At 45.4% G+C, this 19675-nt stretch overlaps 1 protein-coding gene across 1 annotated transcript in view; it reads right to left on the bottom strand.

Annotated features, from left to right (window-relative positions):
- LOC122931572 (NADH-cytochrome b5 reductase 1) overlaps nt 1-19675 on the bottom strand; it is a 294677-nt gene that overhangs the window by 145889 nt on the left and 129113 nt on the right. Inside the window, exon 5 of the mRNA XM_044285647.1 lies at nt 5489-5592. Within this exon, the coding sequence (XP_044141582.1) occupies nt 5489-5592 (104 nt within the window). The remainder of the gene's footprint in view (nt 1-5488; nt 5593-19675) is intronic.

Genomic DNA, 19675 nt, shown 5'->3' with positions numbered 1-19675 from the left:
ACTGCACGGGCCCCGCTGTCATTATAAAAGCAGATGCCGGCCCCCAGCCCCTCCTCCCTCACAGCTGATACACCCGATACAGGAGCCGGGAAGAGCGGGGGCCGCCTGCAGGAAGTGATAATAAAAGGTGAAGGCTGGCGGCCGACGGCGGCTACGCGGGCCACATGACGAGGTCTGGTGGGCCGGATTCGGCCCGCGGACCTTGTGTTTGACACCCGTGCCTTAGGGTGTCTACTTTCCGAAATGGGGTCATTTGTGGGGGTTTTCTACTGTCTGGGCATTGTAGAACCTCAGGAAACATGACAGGTGCTCAGAAAGTCAGAGCTGCTTCAAAAAGCGGAAATTCACATTTTTGTACCATAGTTTGTAAACGCTATAACTTTTACCCAAACCATTTTTTTTTACCCAAACATTTTTTTTTATCAAAGACATGTTGAACAATAAATTTAGCGAAAAATTTATATATGGATGTCATTTTTTTTTGCAAAATTTTACAACTGAAAGTGAAAAATGTCATTTTTTTTGCAAAAAAATCGTTACATTTCGATTAATAACAAAAAAAAGTTAAAATGTCAGCAGCAATGAAATACCACCAAATGAAAGCTCTACTAGTGAGAAGAAAAGGAGGTAAAATTCATTTGGGTGGTAAGTTGCATGACCGAGCAATAAACCGCTAAAGTTGTGGAGTGCCGATTTGTAAAAAAGGGCCTGGTCACTAGGGGGGTAAAAACCTGTGGTCCTTAAGTGGTTAAAGACGGCCCTGGTTACCAAGCTAGCTACCTCACTTTCCTGAGCCTCCTCGCTACCACCTTTCCCCACATCTGCACCATATAGTGCTTACTTAGTGAGCAGCAAACTCTTCTCCAAATTGTCAACGCTTCTCAGTGTTGAAACTTGCCCGGTTAGATACTTGATGTGTGACAGGCACATTTTGAACAAATATATGCACCCTCAAACAGCTGTTCCAGGACTGCCTACATAAAAAATATATAGATGAAAATAGTATATAAAATATGATATATATAAAAAAAATGGGTAAGATGATGTATAGAAGGTGATATGCAAAAATGTTTTAATGATTATACAAAAATTACAATCAGTCCTGAGGTACAGATGTAGCAGGGTTAGCACTCCCGCTGTTAACTCAAATTTCTTAACTCGTTTCATTATCTTGAGACAAAAGACATTGAAAAGCAATTGAAGGTGTTTGCTTAGATTAGATAACCAAACTCAGAAATATCAGAAAAAAGGAGTGCTAACCATGCTACATCCGTAGTAAAAAAGAGTCTTTGGAGTAAAAGGAGCCAGAAAGATATCCAGGTGTCAGTCTAAGTGATAGGTGAAATCTTCATGTTTCACAACTATGAAAGTCTCTGATTGCCCTGGGGGGAAGGGGTTATGCCCATTGATAGGGGGTCAGAAGAGGGGAGAATAAGCCCCTTCAGAATGATCAGCCCCTTGAAATATTTAGGAGAAAACACCCTCTATTTTAGGGTGACACGGACCTCTCCTTTATGCTACACATAACTTGAAACAGAGGTATTAAATGATGGCCATGTATTACCAACGTGTGGCGTCTCACACTGAACCGGTGTAGTGCCCTAATACCCTTGATACCTTTGATTCCCCCGCGGTCTGACGACGATGGTCCTGTGTTCGGCGTGTGGCGGCGGCTCCTAAGCGGCTCCTAGGCGGCTTGTGATGCCACAGGATGTGTTGATGTCCGCGTCAGCAGGGGGGGGGTGAACAATTGGCGGTATAGTAATGGTCTGTTCGTTATCCAAAGATCGAGATCTCCTGTAACTGAATCCTTGTGTGAGATCAACCGGTGCTAATCCAGGATATGCAGGGTTCTTAGGGCGGTACAAACGCGTTTTCGGGGAGTGTCCTTCCCCTTCATCAGTGGTATCTGCATACTCTTACTTTGGGCTTTAAATACCTTCTAGTTGCATGTAATTATCTACTCATGCAATTATCCAATAAAAGTTGTTTAAGAACATAAAAAAGGTCATGAATGGTCTTATAAATAAACAATTAAGTTCCACTATAGATGTTGGTGATTATAATGATAGTAATAAAAACAAAAATACAAAAAATTAAATGGGATAAAAGATAATAAAAATGAAGGATAAAATGGAAATGTAGGTAATATTATAGGTGAATCAGGAATAAAAGGACAATAAAAGAAACGGTAGGAGAATAGTGATGAATAGAAGTGATTGCAGTATTTATATCTAAAAATATATACGGTATATAACTCTCATAATGGTAAATGGTGATGTGTCAGGAATAATATAATTGATATATGTGTTATATGATATCTTTCGTATTGGGTCTAGCTGGATGGAACTAGTAGTCCTATACTGATAAAAGGTCTGTGTTGATAATTTTAGATGAATTTGATGTTATTAATATGATTGGTTATCTGCTGTGTGATGATTATGATCTTCTTTGAAGTAGGTAGTCTTAGTCTATAGTGATGTGGGTCTGTTTGAGAGTAGAAATGTGAGTCTGTTTGAAAGTAGAAAAGTAGAAAGTGGATGGAGGCCCGCAGCCCGAGGGGGGGGGGGGGGGGTGTCACAGTGCTGGTAGACAGCCGGACTACGACTCCACATCGACCAGGGGCCTCACACCCTATTTAGAGGAAGCCAAAAATCTCCAATTGGGAATTCAGGCCCACTGGAATGATGGAGTTACATTCAAAGATATATTTAGATTCTATACGTGACATCTTTCTGATATGGTCGCCTCCTCTCTAGTCTCTTTCCACCTTCTCAATAGCAGCAAAGGAGAGACCAGTGGGGTCTTGATTATTATGTATTTAAAAATGTCTCGAAAATTGATGTTTTTCAAAAGCTGATTAGATTTTGTTAATATGTTCTGCCATTCTATTTCTTAATGTCCTTTTGGATCAGAACCAATCCGAGGACGGCGACCATATTAGAAAGATGTCACTTATAGAATCTAAATATATCTTTGAATTTAACTCCATTATTCCAGTGGGCCTGAATACCGAATTGGAGATTTTTGGCTTCCTCTAAATAGGGTGTGAGGCCCCTGGTCGATGTGGTGTCACAGATTGTGCACTCTGGCCTAGGGTGGTATGTGCCTAGCCTGGTGTATTGCCATACATTGGTATCACACCAATTAAGGTCCTACACATAAGTGTTCTTTCTTGTTTGTAAGTTTTTTTTTTACTCTGTAGGGAGAATTTATACATATTAAAAGTTAAGTTTTAACATGTCACTGCTCCCCTTCCTTTAGTATTGCATTGTTTTCGAGCAGCATTCAGGAGAACTGCACCCGCAGTCACTTATCCTGGTTAGACAATCCATTTTTTTCTCTATAACAACATTAGCATCAAGGTTTCCCAGGCCACTTTATGGTGACTCTGCATGTGTTGACGCAGGGCAATAGTTCCAACATTGGCACCATGGCAACGCTTCCCTTCCTGCCCACAGATTCTACACATGGCCATGCTGATGTCCTCTGTTGACTTGAATAAAAATTCCCACATAGGCGAGTATGGCATTTTTCTTCCACCACTGCATACTGACTGTCGCTGTCTCTATGAACCCATGCTCCACGAGTTGTTTCCAGACAGGTAGGCTCCAGAGTAGCAGACGTTCTACCCCAGGCACATTTTAGTCCAGACCTTACACTGCTGCCACCCTGCGGACTCACAGCCACGCTATCAACTTGCTGACTCAGCCGCTGCCTCATGTGCAAGTTGCCACCCTCATCCCCTGATAATGATGATGATGATGAAGCCCCCTCTTTACCTGACTCCCACGTGTTATTTGCTACATCATCCTACACTACTGTCTGCACGTCACTGATGTCACCCTCAACAGATTCAGGGTAGCGTGCCTGATTACTCCCCACACCTGATTCCACGCGACTCTTATTGAGACTACTTGCTGGCCTACCGGAGGAAGCAGCGGATCTCTCCTCCAAACCTTGGCTGGGCAGTAGCTTCTGATTATCCTCTAGAAGCTCTCCCTTGCTGAAAAGCGGAGCAGAGCCAACAGCATACAATACTTTTCAAGCAAATGGAACAGAAAATGAAAGAAGCAGGTTCAGGACAGGTGGGCGCACGGAGCTTGTCCCTGGGCAATACCAACTAAGTGTGGTGTCCCACCGACTCCTGGCTGGGGGTGTCTGATATAACTTGAGATGATGTTGAAGACCGAGTCAACCATTCAAGGACAGCTGGGTTACCTGTCAAACACAACCGCGGGATGACACTGGCAGCTCTGGCCTGTCTCTGCGACTACTACTGCCCCCCCTTTCTTCTGCTGCTACTTCTACCAGCTCCAGAAACCTTTTTGCCACTGTCCATTCCCTTAGAAGGACCTGGCACCTGTCTTTCAGACATACTGTACTGTAACAGTAACTGTAAGTATAAAATAGCAGTAGTGTCAGGCTGCAATTTTACCACAGCATCAAGAATGAATGGATTTACTTATGTATAAAATAATGTGAAAACCCCAAAATCAGTAGGATCAGGAAGCAATTTCACCCCAATTACACAATCAAGGTATAAGCTATTTACTTATGTATAAAAGGACGTGAACTCCCCAAGATCTGTCGCATCAGGCCACAACTTCATCCCAATTACAGACTCAAGGATTAACAGATTTACTTATGTATGAAAGAGTGTGAACACCACAAAATCTGTAGTATCAAGCCAGAATTTCACCCCAATTACACAATTAAGGATTAACGCATTTACTTATGTATAAAAGAATGTGACCCTCCCAAAATCTGCAGTATCAGGCCGTAATATCACCCCAGAATCAAGGATTAATGGATTTACTTATAAAAAAAAGAATATGAACTCCCCAAAATTAGTAGTATCAGACTGCAATTTCACCCCAATAACAGAATCAAGGATTAATGGAAATAGTTATGTATAAAAGAATGCAAACAACCTAAAATCTGCAGTGTTAAAACACTTTTTAACCCCAGTTAGTGCAGCAAAGTGTAATAGAATAGCTTCTCTATTATCCAAGCTTTACAATATTCAAATGGCCCCTGCTCTCTCCCTTTAGTGTGGATAATGCCTCCCTATTATATCCCTACACTATCTATAAGCTATTCCTGAACTGCTCAATAGTAATATTTAGTGAATAAAGTCTTTCCTAAACGCTGTCCCTAGTGCCTGTAATGTCTCTCCCTGCACTAAGTTTATTGGGAAATGGCAGAGACTGTCAGGTGATGAGGATGCGGTTTTTAGTACAGCTGTGACATCACAATCTGCTGAATGGCATTATGGGTGATCCCTCATTCCCGGGCTTCTTACTTCCTCTATGTAACATGTGCAGCAGCCATTTTAGAAAAAAATCGGATTCGTTACACAAAGCACGAGGAAATTCGGCTTTGTCTCTAATCAAATTTTTTTCCTGAAATTCGGATAGAATTCCACTTTGTCATCTTCTATTTGCTCAGCCCTAGATATAATGATATTTTACAGAAATGATATTACCTTTATTAACAGATCAACATATCCTTTAGTATCACAATGTAATGGAGTGTAAGGCCTCACCACAAGATTGCCATTGATTTTAGCTGATAAGTACACATGTTTACCTATGGGGAAAAAACAGAGAAATCCGTTATAAAAAAATGTTCATTAATTTTTAGAAATAACCTCATCAAAATAATGTATATCAAAGATATAAAAGAACAGTAGACTTGTTATAAGAACAGTTTTATTAAAAGTTATAAGAAAATAGTTGATACTGTTTAAATACAAAAGAACATGACCACTACAGCATCTAACTTTGTCTGTTGGGTATGTGTTGCAGTTGTTTTTGCAGGAATTGTTCACAGTGGGTAATTGTACAGTTCCTGAGTAGTCCAACCCCCCCCCAACACACCCATTCGCAACCATTGTAGGGAATGAAATACACTAAATTAATAGCATCAATTTTAAAATGCAACTTAATTTTATGCTTAGAGGGCTATTGCCATCTGGCACATTTATGGCATGTTGATGTGATATGCCAAAAAATGTCTAATGGTGCAAGTCCAATTTGAAAATAGCTGATTGCGGTCTCGGCTATTTAAAGAAGTCCCCTAGCAATGAACAACAAGGATGCCGTACATGCACAGTAGTAGTGGTACCATACCAAGCTTATTACATAAATACAAACCGGATTCCAAAAAAGTTGGGACACTATACAAATCGTGAATAAAAATTGAATGCAATGATGTGGAGGTGCCAACTTCTAATATTTTATTCAGAATAGAACATAAATCACGGAACAAAAGTTTAAACTGAGAAAATGTACCATTTTAAGGGAAAAATATGTTGAATCAGAATTTCATGGTGTCAACAAATCCCCAAAAAGTTGGGACAAGGCCATTTTCACCACTGTGTGGCATCTCCCCTTCTTCTTACAACACTCAACAGACATCTGGGGACCGAGGAGACCAGTTTCTCAAGTTTAGAAATAGGAATGCTCTCCCATTCTTGTCTAATACAGGCCTCTAACTGTTCAATCGTCTTGGGCCTTCTTTGTTGCACCTTCCTCTTTATGATGCACCAAATGTTCTCTATAGGTGAAAGATCTGGACTGCAGACTGGCCATTTCAGTACCCGGATCCTTCTCCTACGCAGCCACGATGTTGTGATTGATGCAGAATGTGGTCTGGCATTATCTTGTTGAAAAATGCAGGGTCTTCCCTGAAAGAGATGACGTCTAGATGGGAGCATATGTTGTTCTAGAACCTGAATATATTTTTCTGCATTGGTGGTGCCTTTCCAGACATGCAAGCTGCCCATGCCACACGCACTCATGCAACCCCATACCATCAGAGATGCAGGCTTCTGAACTGAGCGTTGATAACAACTTGGGTTGTCCTTGTCCTCTTTGGTCCGGATTACATGGCGTCCCAGATTTCCAAAAAGAACTTCGAATCGTGACTCGTCTGACCACAGAACAGTATTCCATTTTGTCACACTCCATTTTAAATGATCCCTGGCCCAGTGAAAACGCCTGAGCTTGTGGATCTTGCTTAGAAATGGCTTCTTCTTTGCACTGTAGAGTTTCAGCTGGCAACAGCGGATGGCACGGTGGATTGTGTTCACTGACAATGGTTTCTGGAAGTATTCCTGAGCCTATTCTGTGATTTCCTTTACAGTAGCATTCCTGTTTGTGGTGCAGTGTTGTTTAAGGGCCCGGAGATCACGGGCATCCAGTATGGTTTTACGGCCTTGACCCTTACGCACAGAGATTGTTCCAGATTCTCTGAATCTTCGGATGATGTTATGCACAGTTGATGATGATAGATGCAAAGTCTTTGCAATTTTTCGCTGGGTAACACCTTTCTGATATAGCTTCACTATCTTTCTGCGCAACATTGTGGGAATTGGTGATCCTCTACCCATCTTGGCTTCTGAGAGACACTGCCACTCTGAGAAGCTCTTTTTATACCCAATTATGTTGCCAATTGACCTAATTAGTGTTTATTGGTCTTCCAGCTTTTCGTTATGCTCAAATTTACTTTTTCCAGCCTCTTATTGCTACTTGTCCCAACTTTTTGGGGATTTGTTGACACCGTTAAAATTTGAATCAACGTATTTTTCCTTTAAAATTATACATTTACTCGGATTAAACATTTGATCTGTCATCTACGTTCTATTACAAATAAAATATTGACATTTGCCATCTACACATCATTGCATTCGATTTTTATTCACAATTTGTTTAGTGTCCCAACTTTTTTGGAATCCGGTTTGTATAGCACAGAACCAAGCTCATTAATTAAATACTATTGGGATACAGAAACAGTTGCAGTTCAGTGCTGGAGGAACTATGCTATGCTGATAGTAGACAGCGCTGTAAGCATCACTGTTTACTCAAGTGCAGTTTTTCCAGTGTACAGTATGTACTGTCTGGTGATGATATAGATGTTATCAGGGTCGGACTAGGAACTTAAAGTGGCTCTGGAAAAACAAAAAAATTGGCCCCATTTGTAGGAGGTTCAAATTCACAGAAGGCGAGACAACAAAAGTAGGCAGGACCAGCAATACCATAGTGCAGAACAAAATACCGCCCCAGCAGAACAAAATACCATAGAACAGCACAAAATATTACCTCAGCAGAACCAAATACCACAGTGCAGCACAAAATACTGCCGCCCACACCACAGTATGAAAATGTATCATGGTCCTGAGGATGGCAACACAGTTGAATTCAGGGGGGCAACTTAATTATTAATGCTGAGAGCATCAGATCTTCATGTAACTGGCTGACAGCCAAGAGGAGAGCTTATGCATCAGCCCACCTGGAAATGTTCCTGTTGGTTCTATGACCAGTCCGCCCATAGATGTTATATCTGGTAGTCTCCATCGCCATGATGATGTAGCAGTTAATGGTTGCTGTTTTGTCCGAAGTAAAGTAAACCAGTTTTTTCTTCTCCCGCAATGTCTGAGCACTGTTCATAAGGGTACTTTCACACTTGCGGCAGAGGATTCCGTCCGGATCGGGCAATCTGGACGCAAACGGATGCATTTGTGAGATGGATCCGGATGCAGATCCGTCTCACGAATGCATTGCAATACTGGATCCATCTTTCCAGTTGTCATCTGGAAAAAAGGATCCGGTGTTTATTTTTTTCACAGATTTAACGGTCTGCACATGCACGGACAGAAAGAACGGCAGTGATCTTATATTGACCAATAAATCTTGGACCCAACTTCCAAGAAGGTACCTTAAGTTTAATGTTTCTTGTAGACAACCACACAGAATCTCCCACTTTCAGGTCCGGACCATTCATAAGTCTCCTGTCAGCCACATGCTTATACCTTTTGGCCATCTTTTTCAGGTTATTTTGGATTTTCCGCCAAATAGAAGACAAAGAAGAAGAAAATTGTTCCTGCTCAGAAATGCCGGAATTTTGAGCACCAGAAAATGTACCAACTTGTGGATGGAACCCATATGCCCCAAAAAACTGCAACTTAACTGTGGATTCCTGTCTACGGTTATTTATAGAAAACTCAGCTAACGACAAAAATGAAGAACACTCTTTATGATTCTCTGAAACAAAACATCTCAATTAAGTCTCCAGACTCTGATTAGTGCGCACCGTCTGTCCGTTCGACTGAGGATGAAAAGCCGAAGCAAAGGATAATTGTAAGTGCAGTGAGATCCCTGGGCGCCGCTGTATATATAATGATACTTAGTTCACAATTTTTTGCCAGATGAAAGGTCCTCCGGTTCAGGGCAGGCCTGGGACTCACCACCGGAACCAGCAGCCTGCGGACTCTAAATCTGCAAGACCGTCGCGCGGAGGTCTGCTACCACCAAAGTCAGATTCTGCAGCTGTTCGACCAGTGCAGACATGGTATCCATAGCTGCACAGATCAGAACAATGGATAATGTCACGGATGTAGTAGAGGAGAACAGTAGTGATGAGCGGCAGGAGTCATATTCGAATTCGCGATATTTCGCGAATATTTTTTAGAATATTCGAAAATTCACGATTTTTTTCTTGAAAAAAAATCAGCAAGGTAATGATTGTGTAATATGCGAATTTTTGTAATTCGAATTTTCGGATTCGATTTTTTTATTGCGAATTTTTCAACTTACAACTATTAGACAAAGAAGATTATAGCACTAAATTAGCTAAATTGCTCTATATTCGTTTTTTTCGAATATTCACTATATTGCTATAACTTCGTTTTTTCGAATATTTATAATATTCTAAAACAAGAATATATAGCAATTGTAATGCAAGGCACCAACAAACAGACCAGTGATGAAAGCAAAAAGGTGTTTATTCACCAGAAACATAAACGTCCAGGACACTTGCTGGAAACAAGGAATAATAACAAAAAACCAGGCAAGGAGATTCCAGGAATAGTCCCAACCAGTGCTGAATGATGCTGTGCACTTGGCAGTCGAGTCACTCCAGATCTTGGGTCCGCTGTAAGGACAAAGTTCCTGGCAGTCTTCAGTCACTAGGAGTTGTGACCTATACCTGGTTGAGGGAAAATAACAGTGGGCACTGATCACCCTGAGAGACCTCCTTTTAAATGCCTGCTGACCAATCCCAGGGTGCCAAGTGTCCACTACCATAGGTGAACAAATTGCCCTGCACCTGAGTACAAGGCCTAAGGCAATCACAAGTTGATTAACCCATGGCTGGCTCGCTAATCCACTTTGCTCTTGTGAGTCAGTATAATATGCGCCACTGGTCGACGAAGTGCATAAGAAGCGCGTACTCGCGACCGTGTATCCCTTCGCGTACTCGCGAACCTGCCCTCGTGCGTACGCACGGACGCATGATTGACTCAGCGCGAGTATGCGAGCGCGTGGACCCAGATGCGGAAACGGAAGTCGCAGGAGACACCGGAGACAACCCTGGCCGCGGCGTCTTGTCACTCGCCTGGCCACTCTGTCCCCGGGACTCCGACGGTCCTCCCCTCCGATGTCCACGCGAACGCATCTCCGCACTGGCTCGCAAAGGGGTCAGCGCTGGTGCATCAGAGACACGCATAACCTGTCCCGCAACTCCACGAGAACCCCTCTTGGTTCCCCTGGAGTGCAAAGCAGGTGAGGATCTTACATTACCCCCCCTCGAGGAGGCGGCTCTGAAGACTCCAAGCAAGCTTTCCCCGGATTATCCCGGTGAAAGGCTGCCACCAACTCATCCGCATGCACCTGGCGAACAGGTATCCAACATCTCTCCTCTGGACCAAAACCCTTCCAGTCCACCAAGTATTGAAGAGAACTTTGGACAAAACGAGAGTCCAAAATTCTGTTCACTTCGAACTCCGGTACCCCTTGGACCTCCAGCGGGGATGGGGTCTGAATGAAGGGAGCGGAGTCGGCTGCCGATTTGAGAAGTGAAACATGAAAGGTGTTCACTCCTCGGATCGACGGTGGAAGAGCAACCTTGTACGTAACTCGGTTGATCTTTTGTGTCACTGGGTATGGGCCAATGAATCGAGGACCCAACTTGGAAGATGGCTGACGCAGCGGAATGTTCCGGGTGGAGACCCACACCTGATCTCCCACCTTAAACCTTTGCTCTACGGTGCGATGACGATCAGCAAATTTCTTCTGTTGCGCCACCGCACTGCGGAGATTCCGCTGGGCCGACGACCAAATGGGACGCCTATCCTTGAACCACTGATCCACCACCGGTGAGTCAGTGGAGGGTCCGGCCAAAGAAGAGAGTCTTGGATCCCTGCCCCCCACGCACCTGAACGGAGACATCTTAGTGGAAGCATGCTCAGAGTTATTATAAGCCACCTCCGCAAAGGGTAGATACGCTGCCCATTCCTCCTGGCAGTCTGACACGAAGCACTGGAGATATTGCTCCAGGGTCTGGTTAGTCCTTTCCGTCTGACCGTTGGTCTCTGGGTGAAAACCAGAAGAAAAAGACAAATTAATACCCAATCGGGAGCAGAAAGAACGCCAGAAGCGGGAGATGAATTGCACTCCTCTGTCTGAAACAATGTCATCCGGCGCTCCGTGTAATCGAAAGACATGATTCAAGAACAGATCTCCCAATTCTCTGGCCGAGGGCAATCCAGGGAGTGGGATAAAATGGGCCATTTTACTAAAACGGTCCACCACTACCCAGATTACCGTACTTCCAGAGGACCTTGGCAAATCTGTGATGAAATCCATGGAAATGTGAGTCCATGGAGCCTGGGGAATAGGCAGTGGGAGTAAAGTCCCAGAAGGGGCAGACCGAGACGGTTTACATCTGGCGCAAACAGTACATGCCTGGATATAGGCCTTAACATCCACGGACATGTTGGGCCACCACACGTGACGTTTAACAAGGGCAAGTGTTTTTTTAACACCCAAATGCCCGGCAGACTTTGAGTCATGAAGCTGTCGGATGACCTCCAATCGAAGGTTAATGGGTACGAACCATCGACCCTCGGGTTTGTCAGGTGGACTCTCTGCCTGTGAGGGCTCAAGAAGAGAGGACAAGTCCTCCATTACTTCTGCGGCCCCCAGGGCAGCAAGAAAACATTTAGTTGGGAGAATGGTTTCTGGCTCAGAGTCCAGGATGGAAGCAGCCTCAGGGAAGCAGCGGGACAGGGCATCTGCCTTCACGTTTTTGGAACCTGGTTTATAAGTGAGGCGGAAATTGAAGCGGGTGAAAAACAATGCCCACCTGGCTTGTCGGGAGTTGAGTCTTTTGGCACTCTCTAGATACTCAAAATTTTTGTGGTCAGTGTAAACCGTAATGGGATGTTCTGCACCCTCTAGCCAATGTCTCCACTCTTGAAAAGCCAATCTTACTCCCAGAAGCTCTCTATTGCCGATATCATAATTACACTCGGCTGGAGAGAGCTTCCGAGAGAAGAAGGCACAGGGATGTAACCTCTCGGGGTCCCCAGAATACTGTGAGAGAACTGCCCCTACACCGACCTCTGAGGCATCGACCTCGAGAACAAAAGGTCTGGAGGTGTCTGGATGAGTAAGAATTGGTGCCGTGCAAAAGGCCTGTTTCAGCGTCTCAAAGGCTCTGACTGCCTCTCTCGTCCACTTAGAAGGATTAGCTCCCTTCTTAGTGAGGTTGGTGAGAGGTACTACTATCGCAGAAAAATTCTTAATAAACTTGCGGTAGAAGTTGGCAAAGCCTAAGAAACGCTGCAACCCCTTAAGATCCTTAGGTTGAGGCCAATCCAAGACAGCAGAAAGTTTGGATGGGTCCATAGCCAATCCCTTTTCTGAGATAATGTACCCCAGGAAAGGCAACTCCTTCACCTCAAACAGACACTTCTCAAGTTTGGCATAGAGGCGGTTCTCCCTCAGCTTCTGGAAAACCTGACACACGTGTCTCCGATGAGAGACCAGATCCGAGGAGTAGATTAGTATGTCATCTAGATAGACAACAACACATCTATCCAAGAAATCTCTGAGAACATTGTTGATGAACTCCTGGAAGACCGCAGGAGTATTACAGAGACCGAAAGGCATCACGAGATACTCGTAATGCCCGTCTCTGGTATTAAATGCGGTCTTCCATTCGTCACCCTCTCTAATGCGAACTAAATTATAAGCACCCCTTAAATCGAGTTTGGTGAAGACTCGGGCCCCTGCCACCTGAGAAAACAGATCATCAATCAGAGGCAGTGGATACCGATTCTTCACCGTAATCCGATTAAGGGCACGATAATCGATGCAAGGTCTCAAGCCTCCATCCTTCTTCTCCACAAAGAAGAATCCAGCTCCAGCAGGGGAAGTGGATGGACGAATGAAATTCTTCTCAAGGTTCTCTTTAATATACTCCCGCTGAGCCTGAACCTCAGGCCCAGTGAGATTATAAAGATGCCCTCGTGGTGGCATGGTGCCTGGCAACAGGTCTATAGGACAATCATATGACCTGTGGGGAGGTAATACATCAGCCCCCTGAGGACTGAACACATCTCGGAAATTATGATACTGCTGTGGTAAAGTACTTAATACTTCCATGGAGGCTAGTGACAGGTCGGGACGAATGCACTTAGTAAGGCATTCCGTACTCCACTGACAGATAAGACCCGAGCGCCAGTCCACTACTGGATTATGGAGCCTTACCCAAAATCACGGGAGTGGATGGCATGTCAAGGACAAAAAGGCTTAAGGTCTCCCGATGATCAGCCCCCACCGTTACCTGTATTCCCGGAGTCATCCACACTGCACAACCATCTTGAAGAGGGGAACCATCAATCGCGGTCACTGACATGGTGGTTTTCGGCTGGATCAACGGGATGCCAAGTCGACGAACCAAGGTTGAGTCCACAAAATTCCCAGCGGCCCCAGAATCGATTAGTGCTGACAACTCATGGACCTTGTCTTGCCACCGTAAGGATATGGATACCATCACCCGGCTTGGAGGAGGGATAATAGCACCTAGGGGGTTCTCCTCTATGCCCCCTAGGTTCATTCGTTTCCCGCCGGCAGGAGGGGACAGGTTTTAACGAGGTGTCCAGACTTCCCGCAAAATAGGCACAGGCCTTTCTGTTGGCGACGAGCTCGTTCTGCCTGTGTGAGATGGGAGGATCCAACCTCCTTGGGCTCTTCGGCCGATTTTAGAGGCCCTGGATGTGGTCGAGAGGATGAAAACCGAGACGACCGTTCCACTCGCCTCTCACGGATGCGCCTGTCGGCATCGATTGCCTGAGAGATAGCCATTTCCAACGAGAAGGGGGTAGGCAAGGCCAAAAGAAGATCCCGGACCGCATCCGAAAGTCCCAAACGGAAGCGATGGCGTAGGGCTGCGTCGCCCCAGGTGGTGAAAGCTGCCCATCGCCTGAATTCTGCAGCGTATTCTTCAGCTGGGCGGCGGCCTTGTTGAATATGCTCAAGATTGGTCTCTGCGGTGCGAGTACGATCCGGGTCATCATAAATCACAGCCATAGCCTCGAAGAAGGCATCCACTGACGAAAAAGCTGTATGGTCTTGAGGCAAGTTAAATGCCCAACGTTGGGGGTCTCCACGTAGCAGTGACATTACAATCCCAATTCTCTGCCTGAGAGTGCCAGAAGCCATCGGTCGTAACTGGAAATAAAGGAGACAGGAGTCCCTGAAGTTTAAGAACTCCTGTCGCTCTCCTGTGAAGGGGTCAGGCAGAGGGATCTTAGGTTCTGTTTGATGCCTTGCGATAGTGACGGGTAGTGCTGAGGTTCCCTGGATAAGCTGCTGAACCTCCTCCATCACAGTTGTCAGTTGCTCTTGGATTTGCGCTGCAGCGGCTGCTGGTATATTTGGGCGTCGTTGGAACAGCAGGTTAACGGCTCCCGTTAATTCATTCAGCTGCTGCTGGATCTTGTCCATGGCAACTGTTAGTTGGGCCCACTGTTCTGTAATGCAAGGCACCAACAAACAGACCAGTGATGAAAGCAAAAAGGTGTTTATTCACCAGAAACATCAACGTCCAGGACACTTGCTGGAAACAAGGAATAATAACAAAAAAACAGGCAAGGAGATTCCAGGAATAGTCCCAACCAGTGCTGAATGATGCTGTGCACTTGGCAGTCGAGTCACTCCAGATCTTGGGTCCGCTGTAAGGACAAAGTTCCTGGCAGTCTTCAGTCACTAGGAGTTGTGACCTATACCTGGTTGAGGGAAAATAACAGTGGGCACTGATCACCCTGAGAGACCTCCTTTTAAATGCCTGCTGACCAATCCCAGGGTGCCAAGTGTCCACTACCATAGGTGAACAAATTGCCCTGCACCTGAGTACAAGGCCTAAGGCAATCACAAGTTGATTAACCCATGGCTGGCTCCCTAATCCACTTTGCTCTTGTGAGTCAGTATAATATGCGCCACTGGTCGACGAAGTGCATAAGAAGAGCGTACTCACGACCGTGTATCCCTTTGCGAACCTGCCCTCGTGCGTACGCACGGACGCATGATTGACTCAGCGCGAGTATGCGAGCGCGTGGACCCAGATGCGGAAATGGAAGTCGCAGGAGACACCGGAGACAACCCTGGCCGCGGCGTCTTGTCACTCGCCTGGCCACTCTGTCCCCGGGACTCCGACGGTCCTCCCCTCCTGTGTCCACGCGAACGCATCTCCGCACTGGCTCGCAAAGGGGTCAGCGCTGGTGCATCAGAGACACGCATAACCTGTCCCGCAACTCCACGAGGACCCCTCTTGGTTCCCCTGGAGTGCAAAGCAGGTGAGGATCTTACAGCAATATAGCGAATATTCGAAAAACTCGAATATAGAGCAATTTAGCTAATATAGTGCTATAATCTTCTTTGTCTAAAAGTTTAAAAATTCGCACTAAAAATTAGAATTACGAAAATTTGCATATTACACAATCATTACCTTGCCGATTTTTTCAAGAAAAAAAAATTGTGCATTTTCGAATATGACCCCTGCCGCTCATCACTACTCCTAAAGTCAAGTATATTGCAGCCTTCTTATTGGCCCACAAGCTAGAAGCAGGAAGGGATCATGTGTACTGATAAAAAAATAAAAATAAAAATAAAAAATCGGAAAAAATCGAATATTCGATATTACGAATATATATAACTATATTTGAAATATTCGCAAATTTTAGAAGTACCTATATTCGCGATAAAAATTCGAAATTCGAATATTAGTGATCAACACTAGAGAACAGCAAAAGACAACAAGAAGGATGACGAAAGACACTAGGCCTCACAGCTAGGGAAGAAAAAGGGTCACCACCTATAAAACCCTGCTCCTGGCCCTAACTCCTATCCGTAAGGGCACCTCTCGATGGTAGAGATGCCCATACCCAGGAACCTGGAAAACAGCATTACCCCATCCATAACTGGTTTTGTAGCATGTGCCTAAGTATTCCTCCTGAGCAAAACGCCAGCCTGGCTTGAGTTTCTGGGAAGTTTATCAGCTTTCCAATGTGAAATGTCACTTTAAGTTATGGAGTCCTTGCAATGAACAGTAGCAACACTTGTGGCCTGACACAAACAGAGACCCTATTTAACTAACTACAGGCCTGGTCTCAGTCTCTAGGCGCCAACACTGTAATAAAGTGCTTGCACGATGTTATCGACCCGGGTCTGCTCTGCATCCGCTGGTGACTCTGAACAGAACAAATCCCTCTCCAACAAGCATTCGGTCCCGCAGTGTATGTAGCTTTGCTCCTCAGCTCTCATCAGCATTCCTGGAAGCAATCCTTGTTCCTCTGGTCAGGATCAGGGTCTTGGACACGATCAGCTTCACTTAGCTGCAGCTCTGGTCACTGAGGTATGCTCCCACACCTGGATGCCGTTGGATCCTCTGCTCACACAGTTCTTCAGTCTCAGCTTCCTCTAAGGGTCCAAACACAGACACCGGCAATGTGCATTCCGCATTTTGCGGACCGCACATCGCCGGCACTCTCCTAGAAAATGCATTTTCTTGCCCGCAATTGCGGACAAGAATAGGACATGTTCTGTTTTTTGGCGGAACGGAAGTGTGGATCCGGAAGTACGGATACGCAAATGCGGAAGCGGACAGCACATTCCGGCCCCTTATTGAAAATGAATGGGTACGCACCTGTGCCGCAAAATTGCGGAACGGATGCAGACCCATTTTGAGGACATGTGAATAGACCCTTAGATGGATGCTCCCTTTCTTCTCCAGGCTCTAAAACTCCACCTCTCATGAATATGAAAATATATGCAGTCTATTAGCTGTGTTTAGGAAACAGCGGCATTTTGTGGCCAAACAGCAGAATGTCAGTCCAGATCATTTAATTTAATCTATACAAACAGTGTTCAGACAATGAGAGCTGTTTACCCATCTCACACCCCCTCACAGTATGAATACCCACATTTTTCCCCCTCACAATAGTTATGCCCACATTGTGACCCCCTTTCACTAGTTTTGCCCACATTGTGCACCCTTTCAGTAGTTATGCCACATTGTGTCCGCCCTTCCGTAGTAATGCCTATATTGTGGCCCTCTCACAGTTGATATGTCCACATTGTGGCCCCATTTCAGTAACTATGTAAACATAGTATCCCACTTTCAGTAGTTATGCCAACATTGTGCCTCCTTTTAACAGTTATGCTCGCATTATGCCCCCCTCACAGTAGTTGTGCCCACATTGTGACCCTCTTTCAGTAGTTATGCCCAAAATGGGAGCTACTGAAACAGTGGAACACTGGCCCACTCCACTGTTTCTGACCACAGCATCTGAGATCTCGAACTACCGTCAGCGCGCGCTTCCCCCGTGCGGCAATTGGAGGAGCCGGAGCTTGTGTGCGGCAGCCCCTGTCATAGTGAATGAAAGGAGGCTGCTGCACGGTGTTTCCTATGGAGCCCTTGCCTGTAATAGGGTTTCATAGGAAACTAGTAATTTTCTTATATACTCCAATGCTAATGCATTGGGATCTATGAGAATAGCAATTTAATGATTGCTTGTTATATGGAACTACAAAAAAGTGCCAAAAAAATAAATAACGTTTAAAAAAAACCTTAAAAAATAAAACTTCAAATAACCCCCCTTTCCCCCCCAAAAAATAAAAAAAATTAAAATACACATCATGGGTATCGCCATGTGCGAAAATGCCCATAGTATAAAAAATATATTCCCAAAACGGAAACAGGGTTAAAATGGCCGATTTGCCGTTTTTGGTCCCTTCATTTTTAATAAAAAGTGATCAAAAAGTCATACACACCTCAAAATGGTATCAATCAAAATTACAGATTGCCCTGCAAAAAATGAGCCCAACCAAAGCTCTGTACACATAACTACCAAAAAGTTATAGGGGTCAAAATTAGGGTTGTTGCGGGTATCGAATCGATACCGGGATTTCCATTTTTTCGATACTGGCCTGCACTTCTGCGCAGTCTAGTATCACAGAACATGAGCGCGCTGCTCTCAGCGCGCTCATGTTCCCTCAGCAGCACAGGGGAGAAGGAAGCAGTCTCTCCCTCCCCCTGTGCTGCTGCCACTGCCACCAATGAACGGAGAGAGGGGCGGGCGCACTGCGCCACCAATGATAGGGCTTTATATGGGTTCAGACTTTCTTAAGCAGCAGGCTACACAGAGTGGCGCCCAGAGATGTCCCAGCACTTACTATTATTCCTGGGCGCTGCTCCCTTCGCCTGCTGTGCCCCATTACTGTCTCCTGCTCCATATGCTAATTACTGTCGGAGCAATGGGGAGGAGACAGCAGCTTCTCTAGTGGGCGTTCCTTCTCCCTGGTTGTAGCGCTGTCAAATCGCAGCACACGGAGAAGGAACGCCCACTAGAGAAGCTAATGTCTCCTCGCCATTGCTCCAATAGTAATTAGCATATGGAGCAGGACAGCAGGAGACAGTAATGGGGCACAGACGCACAGCGGGTGAACGGAGCGGCGCCCAGGAATAATAGTAAGTGCTGGGACATCCCTGGGCGCCGCTCTGTGTAGCCTGCTGCTTAACAAAGTCCGAACCCAAATAAGGTCGTCTTTAACTTTTAATACAAGAGGCAGGTGCCGGCAGCAGAATCGCATAGCCGTCATCCTGCTTCTGACAGGTGCGGCACCTGAGGGGTTAACTGCAGCGGATCGCAGCTCCCTGTCATAGAGGTCGGGTGCCGGCTATTTGATTCAGGCACCAGCCTCCTGTATTAGTATTAAAAGGTCAGTTATCTTCATTGGTGGCGCAGTGCTCCCCCCCCCCCAACACCCTAGTATAATAAACATTGGTGGTGCAGTGCGCCCCCCCTAACATCCCAGTATAATAAACACTGGTGGCTCAGTGCGCCACCCCAATACCCCAGTATAATAAACATTGGTGGCGCAGTGCGCTCCCCCAACACCCCAGTATAACAAACAATGGTGGCGCAGTGCACCCCCCCAACACCCCAGTATAATAAACATTGGTGGTGCAGTGCACCCCCCTAACACCCCAGTATAATAAACATTGGTGGCTCAGTGCGCCACCCCAACACCCCAGTATAATAAACATTGGTGGCGCAGTGCGCTCCCCCAACACCCCAGTATAACAAACAATGGTGGCGCAGTGCACCCCCCCAACACCCCAGTATAATAAACATTGGTGGCGCAGTGCCATTGAGGGTTAAAAAAATTATAATAATAATTAACTCACCTCCTCCAGATGATCGTGTAGCTGCCGATCTCCTGTTCTTTCTTCAGGACCTATCAAAGGACCTGTGGTGATGTCACTAAGCTCATCACATGGACCATTACTATGGTGATGGATCATGTGATGGGCGCAGTGACGTCAC

The sequence above is a fragment of the Bufo gargarizans genome, chromosome 3 (assembly GCF_014858855.1).
Source record: "Bufo gargarizans isolate SCDJY-AF-19 chromosome 3, ASM1485885v1, whole genome shotgun sequence".
In the NCBI taxonomy this organism is placed as follows: Eukaryota; Metazoa; Chordata; class Amphibia; order Anura; family Bufonidae; genus Bufo; species Bufo gargarizans.
This window is presented reverse-complemented; position numbering and strand designations above follow the sequence as displayed.